The 15,094-nt window shown below is 40.1% G+C and overlaps 1 protein-coding gene across 1 annotated transcript in view; it reads left to right on the forward strand.

Moving 5' to 3' along the window:
* Positions 1 to 15,094, forward strand: part of LOC127568849 (latent-transforming growth factor beta-binding protein 2-like) — a 391,147-nt gene that overhangs the window by 135,397 nt on the left and 240,656 nt on the right. Inside the window, exon 5 of the mRNA XM_052013064.1 lies at positions 3,821 to 3,991. Within this exon, the coding sequence (XP_051869024.1) occupies positions 3,821 to 3,991 (171 nt within the window). The remainder of the gene's footprint in view (positions 1 to 3,820; positions 3,992 to 15,094) is intronic.

Raw genomic sequence — 15,094 nt, forward strand, 5'->3', positions numbered from 1 at the left:
ATAGCATGGAAATGGACCCTTCAGCCCATCAAGTTAACGCCAACCATCAAGAACCTATTTACACTAATACAACATGATTCTATTTTATTCTCCACACATTCCTATCAACTTTCCCCATTTCTACTCCTCACACACACAGTGGGGGCAGTTTACAGTGGCCAAATAATCAACCCACCTCCCTATCTTTGGAATGTGGGAGAAAACTGGAACACCAAGAGGAAACGCATGTTCTCATAGGGAGGATGTGCAAATTTCACTACAGCATCAGAGGTTAGGATTGTACCTGGGTCACTGGATCTCTGAGGCAGCAGCTTTACTTGCTGTGCCACCCCATAATGAGTCCAGATTTTGTCTGCTTAATCTCTCCTCAGAAGCAAAACCCACCATCTTAGGAATCAAGCCGATGACCTTTTCTGTATCCCTCTATCTCAAGAATATCCTCCTGTACACAGTTTTCTGGATGTGGTCTCACCAGTATTCTCTGTAATTGGAGTAAGACATCTCTGCACTTTTACTCAAATTTCCTTGTAATAAATATCAGCTTACCATTTGCCTTCCTCATTGCTTGCGGAACCTACATGCTAACTTTGAATGATTTATCCCCACCCTCTGTTTGAAAAATACTCCATCTTTTTAAGTTTTTTCTACCAAAGTGAATGACCTCACGTTTTTCATGAAATGTTCTATCTGCCATGTCTTTGCTCATGCACTTTCAGAATTGCACTGAAGTCTTTCTGCAGCATTTTCATTGTCATAAAGTACAGAAACACCTCTCAGCTCAATGATTCTGTGCCAACCATCAAGCACCTCTTTACATAAATCCTACATCGGTCCTTTTTTTCATTGTTCCCACATTCCCAACATCTTCCTCAGATTCTATCACTCGCCTACGCACTAAGGGCAATTTCCATCTAGCATTTGTTTGGGAAGTGGAAGGAAACTCGTGGTTACAATGAATATTCATGCTCCGCACAGGATTTCACCTGGATCTCTGGAGCTGAGGCAGCAGCTCTACTAGCTGTGCCATAGTACTGCCCATACTGTCTTTTACCTTTGTATCAACTGCAAACTTTGAAATATTGCACTTGATTCCTTCATCCTTATCATTAATATCATTGTGAACAGCTGGGGCCCCATCACTGATCCTTGCAGCACCCAACTTGAACCTGCATCTACCACTTCCACTGGCGGCTCATTCCACCATCGCACCACCCTCTGATTCCCTTTATATATTTCACATTTCACCCGAAACCTATGTCCTCTAGTTCTAGTCTCACCCAACCTTAGGTTGAATGTATACAGGCTTTTTTCCCCTATCTATACCCCTCATAATTTTGTATACCTCTAAAAGATCTCCCCTCATTCTCCTGCACTCTAGGGAATAAAGTCCTAACCTATTCAACCTTTCCTTATAACTCAAGTCCAGGCAACATCCTTGTAAATGCACTCTTTCAAGCTTATTGATATCTTTCCTGTAGGTAGGTGACCAGAACTGCACACAATACTTCAAGTTTGGCCCTCCAATGTCTTGTACAACTTCAACATAACATCTCAATTCCTGTACTCAGTACCTTGATTTATGAAGGTCAAGGTGCCAAAAGCTCCCGTTCTGACTCTACCTATCTGTGACACCACTGTCAAGGAACTATGGATCTGTATTCCCAGATCCTATTGTTGTACCACACACCTCAGAGCCCTACCATTCACTGTGTAAGTCTTACCCTGGTTTGTCCTCCTAAAGCGCAACACCTCACACTTATCTGCATTAAATTCCATCTGTCATTTTACAACCTATTTTCCTTGCTGGTCAAGATCACGCCACAAGCTTTGATAGCCTTCCTCACTGTCCAATATATCCCCAATCTAGATGTCATCCACAGATTTGCTGATCCAGTCTCTCTTCAGCAGCAATCCCCAGGACCCTGCCATTCACTATGTCTGTTCTGGCCTGGTTTAACTTACCATAATGCATCGCTTTGTGGTTGTCTGAATTAATACCTCTCTAAGGACTGCCATGATGTTCTCCCTAAATAATAATGTAAATCCCTCTCCTCTCTTAACTCCACCTCTGCCATGCTCGAAACGTCAATACTCTGGAACATTGAGCTGCCAGTCCTTCCCATCTCTTAACCATGTTTCTGTAATAGCTATAATAATGGCTCAATTCCATGTGCCGATCCATGTATGTTCTGAGTTCATCTCCCTTACCTGTGAGGCTTCTTGCATTGAAGTAGATACAGTTTAACCTGTCAGACCTTCCACATTCCTTGTCCTGCGTACTGGACTTGCTTGCTTTAATCTCCATGAAGCAACTTTCTCATCTGTAGACTACTTCTTTGGGTCCCATCCCCCACCAGACTAGTTTAAACCCACCGGAGTAGCTCTAGCATATCTCCCTGCAAGGTTATCGGTCCCCCTCCAGTTCAGATGCAGCCTGTTGCTCTTATATGGGTTACCTCTACCCCAGAAGAGCTCCCAATGGGCCAAGTAGCTGAAGACCTCCTGCCTGCACTAGCTCTTCAGCCACACATTTATCTGCTCTATCCTATTCTTACCTTTGCTAGCACATGGCACAGAGAGTAATCCTGAGATTAGATCCCTAGGGATCCTGCTTTTTAATCTTCTGCCTAACTCCCGATATTCACTGCAGGACCTCAGCTCTCTTCATGCCTATATCATTGGTACCAATATGGACCACAACCTCTGGCTGCTCATCCTCCCCTTTCAGAATGTTCGATACCAATGGCCTCTATTTCAAATCTCTTCTATACATGGAAGCATCCTTTGAAGTGTGCCTCATATTAGCAATTGGATCACTTCTTTTCAAAGTAAAGAGCCCCTGTGTTGAATCCTTTCTGAGAGTTATATAACTTCTCAGTTTTGTTGATAAATTTAGAACCAGAAGAGATGTAAAAAGCTTGCCAAATCAGTGTCATTCATTTTACATTGTTGCATAAAGTCAATAGAGGTTTATAGATGATTTGAATGATTTTTTTTAAAATTTCTGCACATATGCTAACATTTTGTTTGTCACATTAGCTCCTTTTTTGCACGTTAGAATAAAGAATAAAGTATGTGTACATGCATGATTTTTATTGAGCAAGCTTTAGGAAAGAACTGTATGCCTGGTGACATACTGTATATTATTACAAATATAAAAATAATGCTTTGGCCATCCAGAAACTGGAGATTAATAAATGATCTTCTCTGAATTTCATTTTGATTACTAACAAGATGACTGGAAAATATGATTTAATACTAGTGATTGATCTGTTGGAAACTAAATTATAAATGTAAAGTATAATTGTCAGAAAAATGTGTCTGAATGTAAACTGTAAAATTCAGTTGGACTTGGCAGTGATTAGGTCAGTTTAAGAGTGTACATTCTACTTGGATCCAATTTGTGAGCAGCCAGAGCACTGTGAGGATTTTTTTGTTCTTTGTGAGAGGTTAGTCCCATTGAATGTGGTTTGCATTTTGAGGGCTTTGATTAATCCTCTGGCCTTCTTTATGCAATATGAACTTTATCAAGAGACTACCTTTTTTTTGTTTTGATGTCTTTCTTTAGTTTGGTAAAATGTCAATATTCAACATTCCACATATCCCCATACTTCATCTCTATTTTCAGTACAAACTGGATACAGTCCATTCATTCATTCATTTTGTGACATCTGATCTAATGTCTACTTTGTTGAGTTGCAAATATTTCCGCACACTATCTAATTTTCTCCACTTTCATCTGGCATTTCCCAAGCTTTGGACTAATCATAATTTTCAAGTTTATATTTTGCCTATTTCCTGAACCTGTTATTTCTTGCAGGTGCAAATCTGACAATCAATGTAGGAACAATAAAAATAGTCTTCACACCAACTATTTGCAAACGCCAGTGTAGAAATGGAAACTGTTACAACAATTGTAAGAAAGGTGATCCAACCACCCTTTACAGTGAAAATGGTTATGGTCCTGTGTCCAAATCTGGCTTTCGAATCTGTAAGTAAATGTATAGTTACGGATTTTTATAAAAATTATAATGGACATTCTGTCTTATTTTATTTACATATTCAGAATTGTAAAACAATTGTAAACCAGCTGCAACAGCTAGTAATCTTGTCGATCTGGCAGATTAATTTGTAACTTAAGGCTAAAGTATTGGAATGTGTAAATTGGACTGTTAGGAGCAGTTAAAGTCAAATTTCAATTGGACAGCTATTAGACTCTCAACAGAAGCCCTTACTTAAGATATTTTGAGATTTGGGTCTCATTTGCTTATTACCAACAAGAGGGGTTGTCCTTTGAATCTATCCAACAAGAAGAGAAGGATAAGATGGAGGTAAAGAGGAGCAGGCAGAACAAGTGGGAGATGAGGAGGATGTTGGCAGTATGACAAAGAAATGGCCTTTCTTAAGGCAGTCTCTGGGTGCATCTTGTTGATTGTAGATCCTTTAGAGGACCTTACTCTACCAGTTTTATCCCAAGGTATGGTTTGTTCTTCAGTAAACAAAGTCCCATGGTGCGAAGTTGTTGTATGATGCAAATGTTACATGTCAATGAATATAGACTGTTTATCACTCACCTTTGCAGGATATAATCAATGTCTGCAGTAAAGGCTGCAACCAGTTTGTGCTATGTTGATCAATAGATTCTTCTGAAAGATAGGTCATTCCTCGGGCCAGGTGATTCACAAAGCATGGAAACTGGCCTTTTAGCCCACCTACACCAACCATGAGTCACTAATTTAGACTAATCCTATTCTCCCTACATGCCCAACAATCACTCCCTCCCTGCACTTCCCCTTCCCACTTCCCAGTTTCTACGCTCGCCTGCATACTAGTGACAATTTATAATGGGCAATTAACCTACCACCCAACACATCTTTGAGATGTGGGAGGAAACCAGCGCACCCCTGGGAGCAGGGAGTGGTATTTAGAGTGGGGTAAAAGAGCCTATGCATTCAGAGGGAGAGCATGCAAATTCCTCACAGTAGACACCATTGGTCAGGATTGAGTCTGGGTCACTAGGGCTATGAGGCAGCAGGTCTACCAATTGTACCACTATGCTGCTCTAAGAAACTTTGAAAAGAATTCCATTTTTATCAGCCATACATTTATAATGTTTCTGACTTCATGAAGGCCTAAATGTAGGTAGTTTAAGAAGCAAATGCTGTGCCCTTGAGTACCTCCCATCAAAGTGGTGGAAGGTGATGTTGATGATACAATCAGATGGCACTTACTCACAAATAGCATACTCATTGATTCTCAGTTTGGATTTTTCCCACACTGCAACTCTTAGATTCCTTAACAGTCCTGGTTTAAACATGGACAAAGGACGTGAACTCCAGAAGTGAAGTGAGGATGAGTGCCCTAGGTATCGAGATGGCATTTGACTAGGTGTGGCATCAAAAAACCTTGGTGAAGTTGAACTTACTGGGCATCAAGGGGAAAACACCCAATGACTGAAGTCATACCTTGCATAAAGGAAGATGCTTGTAGTTTCTGGAGGTCAATTATTTGAGCCCCAAGACATTGCTGCAGAAGTTTTTCAGCATGGTTTTTATACATGCACTAAGCAGGAAAACAGTTATATGTGCAAAACATGCATAAACCTTTTCAGTAGGATTGCCATTGAATATTACATCCCTGCTAAATTCTTGAATGTGTACAGGAAAAATATGTGATGCAGGTTTAGTGCTCCAGTTTAGAAATAATTAAACTTTGATGTTATTTATAGTCATTTTGATTTTTTTGTAGTCACAGACATCTTATTGCATGAATTCAAGCAATGGGTTCCAGGAAAGATGGGCAAAAGTTTGCAAGGGTAAAACACATTAAGGGACTTTGGAAAGAAAAATAAGTTTTAAGACCACAAGATATAGGAGCAGAACTAGGCCATTCAGACCATCGAGTCTGCTCTGCCTTTTAGCTGCCAGCTATGATCCTCTTTCAGCCACAATCTCCATGATACCCATGACATCTTACCTGCAATTTCAATCTGTGCTATATTTAATTTACTTTGTTTTGTATACTGCGCACATTCAAATACAATATCCTCAGTCCTGTATTCACCACCACCCCCCTTCTCAAAGTCAGCCCTGTGTTGCATGAAGTTAGATTCCTAACCCTTTCTAAACACTGTCTGTTTTTTATTCTGGAGACTTCAATGACTTCTCCTGCACTTTCCTTAACTTTTTCCACAATTTTCTATGCTGTTGAACCCACCTCCCCATTATTTAGTTTAAAGCCTTATCTACAGTCTTAGTTATGCGATTCGCCAAGACCCTACTTTCAGCATGATTCAGATGGAGCCTGTCCCATCAGAACAGCTCCCTCCTTCCCCAGTACTGGTGCCAATTTCCTACAAATTCAAACCCACTTCTCCCATACCAATCTTTGAACCATGCATTTACCTCTTTAATCTTGTTGACTCTGTGCCAATTAGCATGTGGTTCAAGTGGTAATCCAGAGATTATTACCTTTTTGGTTCTGCTTTTTAATTTACTCCCTAGCTGCTCATATTCCCTCAGCAGAACCTGTTTCCATGTTCCTCCTCTATTGTTGCTATCCACATGGACCATGACAACTGGATCTTTGCCCTCCACTCCAAATTCCTCTGTAGGCCAGATGAGATCCTGAACCTGGCACCAGGCAACACAGCCGTTGGGACTCTCAATCCTGGTGATAGAGAACAGTATCTATTCCCCTGACTATACTATCTCCAATTATAACTATATTTCTCTTCTCTCCCCCCATTTGAATGGCACCTGAACCATGGTGCTATGGTCAGGTTGCTCATCCTTCCTACAATCCCTGCTCTTGTCCACACAGGGAGCAAGAATCTCAAACCTGTTAAAAAAGCTCAAGGGCTGAGGCACCTTCAACACTACCTTCTAGAACCCTCAACCTACCTCACTCACAGTCACACCCTCCTGTCCCTGACCACTAGACACAGGAGATTGGACGGCTGTTTTATTTTGAGGAAGGTCATGAATATGGTAAGTTTGAAGGAAATGAGTAACAACTGAAAATGATTTGTTAGTATTATTAGCTAATATGTTGCCCAGGAGAGTAGATTGTGGGATTAGTGTGAGAAAACAGGAGGCAAGTTGCATATACAACATGAACTTGGGAATATAAGAGAGAAACTAAAAGTTGATGTACAACGCTAGTGCTAGGTGTTACATGAAAAGTTGAATACGGTGAGCTAGGGAAAGGGAGGGAATTGACAGAAGTAGTTGACTTTGTGGTCTTGATCTTTGTGACAAATATCTACATGAACTCTTTGTACTTGTTGAAAGGTGAGAGTGGAAATGATGGAGAAAAGTGAAGCTGCTTTTTTTTTGCATTCTATAATGATCCTGGAATAATGAGAATTTTGATAAATGGATCAGCTTTTAAAATAAAGGTCAGAGACCATAAAAGGCCCCTTCATCCCCACTGACGTGATGTGTTTTACAGTAATTATGGACCTAGGATGGAGACACAAGAGACTGCAGATACTGGGATTTCTAACAAAAAACAAGCTGCTGGAGGAACTCAACGGGTCATGCAGCATATGTGGAGGGAGAGGGATAGCCGATGTTTTGGATCAAGACCCTGCATCAGAGCAGAGCTGTGATTGTAAAAGGGAGATAGTCAGGGTGAGGCCAAATGCATACTAGAGGAACAGCACCTCCTATTCCACCTGGGTAGTCTACAACCCAACGATACGAACATTGAATTTTCCAATTTCAGGTAAGCCGCATGTTCCCTTTTCTCTCCTCTTGATTCACCCTGGTCCTCTTGTATAACCCGTTCCTTCCAATCTCCTGCCCCACCCCCTTTCACCCAGTTTCTTTCTCCTCCCCCATCTGGTTCCATCTGCCTATCACCCACACACTCCTCATACTCAGTCCCCTATTGCTTCCCATCTGCCCAGCATCACTCCATTATCTGGTTCCTCTCATCACCTTCCTTTCTTATCAGATTCCATAATCTGCAGCCCTTTGTTGTCTCTCAGCCTCTGTCACTGTGTCCACCCCTTCTTCCTCCACCTGGTTCCATCTGCCCATCAACACCTCCTCACCAGCTCTTGCCTCACCTTACCCCCTCACCTCACTGTACTGTCTATCTGCCCTTTATGCTCTCAGTCCTGATGCAGGGTCTCAACCCAGAAATGTGACTGTCTCCCTGCTTCCACAGATGCTGCCTGACTCACTGAATTTATCTAGCAGCTTGGTAATTACAGTCCTAAATTCATCTCTGCCCCTTATCCTAGGTCTGTCCAGGGAAAACCATGTGATTTAGAGGAGGGAGAATCTTAGAAATACAGATCTCTTACATTTTTATGACTTTTTAATCCGGGCAATGGATGTTCACTGCAGCAAATTCCAGGGAAATTGGTGACATACCATTTTGTATGTTGGCAATAATGTGCTTTTAAAGAAAGGCAAGATAACACAATAAATAGTCTGTATTCAAGTTCACTAAAATAAATAATGGGGCAAGAAGAATTTCTATCCTAATATATAAAAAAAGAATTACAGATTGAGAGTTGAGAATGTATTTTTTTCTTCTCAATTTGAACAAAAATTCAAAAATTACTTTGGTTCACAGTGTGATAAGTTGTATTTCTACAGACACTCAACATTGTATGAAATTATTCCAGAACTTTGAGTTGGAGATTAATATGAAATGGGAACTTTAGACTATTGTACTACTTTGATCTGTATTAGTTATAATGGTAGAATTACCAATTTTTTCTGTTTTTGGATATCGCTTTTGGTTTTCACAACATGTACTTTGGCACAGATACTCTATGAAAATGTTTTACAGTAATTTTGGGAGAAACAACGACATATAATTTCAATTTTTGGCACACCAATGTAGTCTGCACTATTTTTCAGCACTACATTATCCTTTCATTTCCTTGTGTAAATTCATATTGAAATTTCAGACATCTTTTTCTGGTTTGCCAGGTTGTTTTAAGCATTAGATGCCAGACGGCAAGAAGTTCATTGTGTCTGAAAGTAAGAGTAATGGAGTACTATTAATGTTTCAAGTATCACTAAAGTTACATCACGAAAGTTACAAACTGCTGATCTTAGGGTGGGGGTCAAGAATGACCGATTTAATACATTTTTGGTAGATCACTTTATTAACTGTGTGAACTGAAAATGTGAATTAGTTTAGTTAACTACTTCAGAATTATTGTGTTGAAGAACTTCTGCAAATTATTTGGTTGAACGTATTTCCTAATAGGTCAGCATTGCCCATTGGAATTGCAAGTTTCTTTGTGAAATACTATGATTAAAAACTATGAAAAAAACTATAGTAAAAACTATGATAGCTTCTATTTATATATAATGTAAATGTTGCAAGATAATTCAATTTGCAATAAGAAGGAGCTTCTTGCTTATGTAAACAAAAAGGAAATAATTTGAGAACTCTTACCCCAAAAATCCAGTGATGTACGTCAAAGAAATGTACTGTGCTGATGGATGCTATTTCACCTTTGTGTCCATGCTTGTCACAAAACAAGGCTATTGAGGCTTAGCACTTTCTGACATTCAGTTCTTAGCTTACAGGTTCTCATTTGTGTAACCTTTAATGTGATGAGGAATCTATCTCAACTCAGTTCAGGCAGTGAGTTCCAGACACCCATCATTGCTTGGATGAAATTTTTTTTTCTTAACTTCCTGCTCACATTTTTATTTATTACCTTAAATCTGTACCATGTGGTTATCCATTTCTCCACTAAGAAAAACAGTTTTTATCTATTTATCCTACTAAGCCCTCTTTTAGTTTTATTTTGCCTTAATTAAATCTTTCTTCAGACTTTTCTACTGAAAACAATCCGAGCCTGACCAGTCTTTGCTCATTATTAAACTTCCCCATTCCAAACAATATCCTTGTAAATCTCATTTATGTTATGATGTCTTTCCTAAAATGTTGTGACAGAAACAGTATGTAGCACTCTAGTTGTGCCCTAATTACTGCATTTCACATTTCCAACATGATCTTAAATGGGAAATGTTCTATATGCCTTAACCACTTTATCAACCATCCCTTCAAGGATTTGTGGCCATGCTTGCTAAGGTCCTACTATTACTTCACATTTCTTGATATCAAATCATTTGTTGTTTATTCATTTGTCTTTTTTTGGCTGCTGCAGTACATTCCCACATATTTATCTGGATGTAATTCCATTTGCCATTTTTCTGCTCACCTTACCAATCCATTGACATCCTCTGCTACCTATAGCTATTAACCAAATCAACAAATTTTACATTATCTGTAAAATTCTTAATCCTGCTGCCTTCATTTAAGTCTTAATAATTGATAGAACCAATAAAAAGGAAACAACCTAGAACTGTCCTGCAGACTCCCACAATATGAAGTTAACATCCTGTTCACCATTATCCCTTGGTTCCTGTTACTGAGTGAATTTAGAATGCAACATGCCATTTTCTTCTAGATCCCATGGGCTTTACTTTCTGATCAGCCTATCATGTAGAACCTCATCCAGTACCCTCGCTACATCAAATGCAATAATCTTCATTGATTTTTTGAGTTTTGCCCTCTAAAAATTCAGTCAGGTTAATCAGAACATAGGATCTTATAACAAATCCATACCATCTATCTTTGATTAATCTGTGCATTTCAAAAGAATAATTTCTGCTGTCTCTTGGACTTTTCCAGTAATATATACATCGCTGAAGTTAGGCTGACTTGCTTGCAATTTCTTGGCTTAACCCTGTCGCTGGGTTATCCCAGAGCCCTTTTATTTTATGGTAAATGGAGATAAGTGTTGACCTTTCAAGTGAAACCCATTTATTGATGATGACTTAAAAGATTTTTTTGCAGGAAAAGACCATTCTCTTTTAAACCGCTGAGCCACTGCCTCACAGTGCCAGGAATCTGGGTTCAATCCTGACTTTCAGTGCCTGTGTGGAGTTTGCACATTCTTCCTGTGACCGCATAGACTTCCACTTGGTGCATCTGTTTCCTTCCACAGTCCAAAGATGTGCAGGTTGATAGGTTAATTGGCCAATGTAAATAGGCTGTAGTGTGTAGGTGAGTGGTAAAATCAGGTGGAGAGTTGAAGAGAATGTGGGGAGAATAAAAGGGGATAAATGTAGGATGTGTAAATGGATGACAAAACACTTCAAATGAGGGCTTAGAAAGGAACACCTACTGAATTTGTCTGTTTTGATGTAAGAAATCCTGGGTTTGGAAGGGTGCTGGCACAGTCGCCTGAGCAAAAACCTAATAGGGCATCTGGGGGGAGGGGGGGGTGGGGTGTGGTGGTGAATAACCCTGCTTTACAACCCTGTTGATGACATCTTTTCTGATGATTGTTAGTAGGGTGGTAATTAGATTGTTTTGTTGTGTTTTTGTTATCTGAATGATTTTCCACATCGTAGGCTAGATACCAGTGTTGTGGAACTGCTTGGTTCGAGGCATAGATAGGCATGGAGGCACGACAGAGAGAGAAAATGGTGTGCAAGCATGGAGATTGGCAGGACTGAGAAGAATGGAGTTGAATAGGAAAAAAAGATTGGGAAATGAGAAAGTCAGAGAGGGACCTAGCCAAAAGAAGTTAAGGAAAGGGAGGTGGTCAGGGATCAGAGTTCAAACTTGGTAGAGGGGAAGATATAGATATAGTGTATTTGGATTTCCAGATGCATTTGATAAAGTGCCATATAAAAAAACTGGTGTATAAGATAAAAATCATGGTATTGGGGAAGTGTGTTACCATGGATTGAAGAGTAGTTATCACATAGAAGATAGAGATGGAATAAACATGTCTTTTTCAGGCTAGATGGATGTAGTAGTGGAGTGCCCCAGGGATGTTCTTAGACCTCAATTATTTATGATTTATATTAATAACCTGCAGGAGAGGGCATGTTGTGAAGAGGAAATTTGGACTCAGCAACAGAACGTGGATAGGTTGAGTGAGGGGGCAAAACTTGGCAAATGGATTTAATGTAGGAAAGTCATGTGCATTGGTAAGAGGAACCCTAAAGGTAGACAATTATCTAAATGAAGAAAGATTACAGATGAGTGAAGTACAGAGGCATCAAGGTGTTCTTGTGCACAAATTGTATAAACCTAGCAAGCAGCTTCAACAATCGGTTAGGAACGCAAATGGCATGTTGGTCTTTATTGCAAGAAAGTTGGGAAACGGGTAATACCTTTAGCACTGCACAATTTTGGTCCCCCTTATTCAAGAAAAGATATACTGACATTGGAAGATGTCTAAAAGAAATTCACTGGGCTAATTCCTAGGATGAAAAGGTTGTCCTATCATGAGCAGCTAAAGAAATTAAATTGATATTCTTTGGAGTTCAGAAGAATGATGAGTTATCTTATTGGAACATATAAGACCCTGAGGGTAGATATTGATTTGTTTCCATCAATTGGAAAATCTTAAACAAGGGGACATGGTTACAACATAAAGGGATGGTCATTTAAAACTGAGGTGCATAGGAACTTCTTGCAGAGGGTGGCAAATCTCTTGAATTCTCTATCCCAGAGGCTTCTGGAGGTGAGATCATTACGGGTATTTAAAAAGTAAGTAGATAATGGGTAGATCAATCACCCATTCCTGTCCCTCCCTCAACCAAGTCTCTGTAATGGCCACAACATCATAGTTCCATGTACTGATCCATGCTTTAAGTTCATCACTCTTGCCCATAATACTCCGAGCATTAAAGTACAAACACTTCAAACCATTTGTCCCATCACATCTATTATCAGGAATCTGCCTAATACTACATGCTCTGACATCAGCCCTCTGACCTGTCTTTCTGGTTCCCATCCCCCTGCGAAGGTAGTTTAAACCTTCCCCAGTAGCATTAACAAACCTCACTGCCAGGATATTGGTTCCCCTCCAGTTCAGATGCAAACCGTCTCTCTTGTACAGGTCACCCTGTCCCCAGAAAAGGTTCCGATGATCCAAGAACTTGAAACCCAGCCCCCTGCACCATCTCCCTAGCCACTCATTTGTCTGTGCTATCATCCTGTTCTTTCTTTGACTAGCTCATGGCACCGGAAGTAATCTTAGAAACATAGAAAAACTACAGCACAATTCAGGCCCTTCTACCCACAAAGCTGTGGCGAACATGTCCCTACCCTAGAAATAACTAGGCTTACCCATAGCCCTCTATTTTACTCAGCTCCATGTGCCTATCTAACAGTCTCTTGAAAGACCCTATTGTATCTTGTGAATCTTTTCTGCATCCTGCCTAGCTAATGACATCCTTCCTGTTGCTAGGTGTTCAGAACTGCACGCAATACTCCAGGTGTGATCTCACCAATGTCTTGCACAGCTGTGACATGACATCCCAACTCTTGTACTCAGTGCCCTCACTGATGAGGACAAGCATGCCAGATTCCTCCTTCACCACCCTGTTTACTTGTGTTGGCACTTTCAGGGAACTATGTACTTGTACCCCTGGGTCTCTCTGTTCTACAATACTCTCCAGGGTCGCTGTCATTTATTGTGTAAATCCTGCCCTGGTTTAACTTATCGAAATGCAATACTTTGCTCTTGTCCGAGTTAAATTCCATCTGCTATTCCTTGGCCCACTTTCCCAGTTGATCTAGATCCTGTTGTAATCTTAGATAATCTTTTTCACTGTCCACTGTATCACTAATTTTGGTGTTATCCACAAACTTCCTAAACATGCCAACTACAATCTCATCCAAATCATTAATATTGATGACAAACAACATCAACAATCCCTGCTGCACACAACTGCTGCCGTCACAGGCCTCCAATCTGAAAAACAACCTTCCCTACCACTCTCTGACTCCTACCACCAAGCCAATATTGTATCCAATTGGCCAACTTTCCCTGGATCCCATGTGATCTAACCTTCTGGATTAGCCTACCATGCAGGACCTTGTCAAAAGCCTTGCTAATACTTTTGGTCACCACTTCAAAAACTCAATCAAATTCATGAGACATGATTTTCTATGCACAAAGCCACGCTGGCTATCTTTAATCAGTCGTTGCCTTTCCAAATGCAGGTAGATCCTGTCCCTCAATATCCCCTCCAGTAAATTTCCCACCACTGATGTTAGGCTCACTGGCCTGCAGTTCCCTGGCTTGTGCAAAGCAGCCCTTAAATAAAGGCACCAACATAAGCCACTCTCCAGTCTCCTAATACCTCACCTGTGGCTAACAATGAAACAAATGTATCTGCCAGGCCCCAGCAATTTCTTCCCTAGCTTCCCATTATGTTCTAAGAAACACTTGGCCAGGTCCTGGGGATTTATCCACCTTTATGTGCTTTAAGAGCTCCAACACCACCTCTTTTGCAATGTGGATATGTTTCAAGATTTCAATATTCTTTTCTCTGAATTCCCTAACTTCCATGATTTTCTCCATGGTAAATACAGATGAGAAATATTTATTAAAGACCTTGCCTATCTCCTGTCGCTCCACACATGACTTTTCAAAAGTAATTTTTTCCAATTTTGTATTATTTTGAGTTGTCTCCCACGGGACATCAGAACCTAGCACTGTAACCATTTAATGCACCAAATATGGGTGAATTCTGATTTCTAGCAAAATAACTATTTGCAGGTAAAATTGCCATTTAATTGACTCTCACTGTGAATAACCTTCGCAACTCTTAAGCCCAGGTCCCAAGATCAGGTTTTGGAAGAGTCAATACAACTCATCCCTTTAAACCTCGAGCAAACTTGGGAGCTATTTGCTCGGTTTGCCGGGTACACTGTTAGAGAAGATCTTAATTACAGGTCATTTTTGTAAATTAAAATTACCACTCAAGTTATTATTTCTGGCTAAGTTATCCCATCTTTACGAGTTAATAAAAGAAAACTACATAAAGATTCAGTGAACACATGGTTGTATGCCTTCATAATAAGGTTCGATTGATTAAGCCTTGATAATGGGAGCTTTTGATTATCAAGGAAGGAAGTCCTGTTACAGTCCCATAGATCCTCAGTAAAACTACAGTCTAGTTTCATTCTCCATACCAAAGAAAGTAAGTACATTTGACAGAGGAAGTGCAGCAAAGATTCACTACACTGTTTCCAGGCTTCCCTTTATGTGTAGAGATTGAATAGGCTGGGACCATATTCGCTG

This window comes from Pristis pectinata, chromosome 1 (genome assembly GCF_009764475.1).
Source record: "Pristis pectinata isolate sPriPec2 chromosome 1, sPriPec2.1.pri, whole genome shotgun sequence".
In the NCBI taxonomy this organism is placed as follows: domain Eukaryota; kingdom Metazoa; phylum Chordata; class Chondrichthyes; order Rhinopristiformes; family Pristidae; genus Pristis; species Pristis pectinata.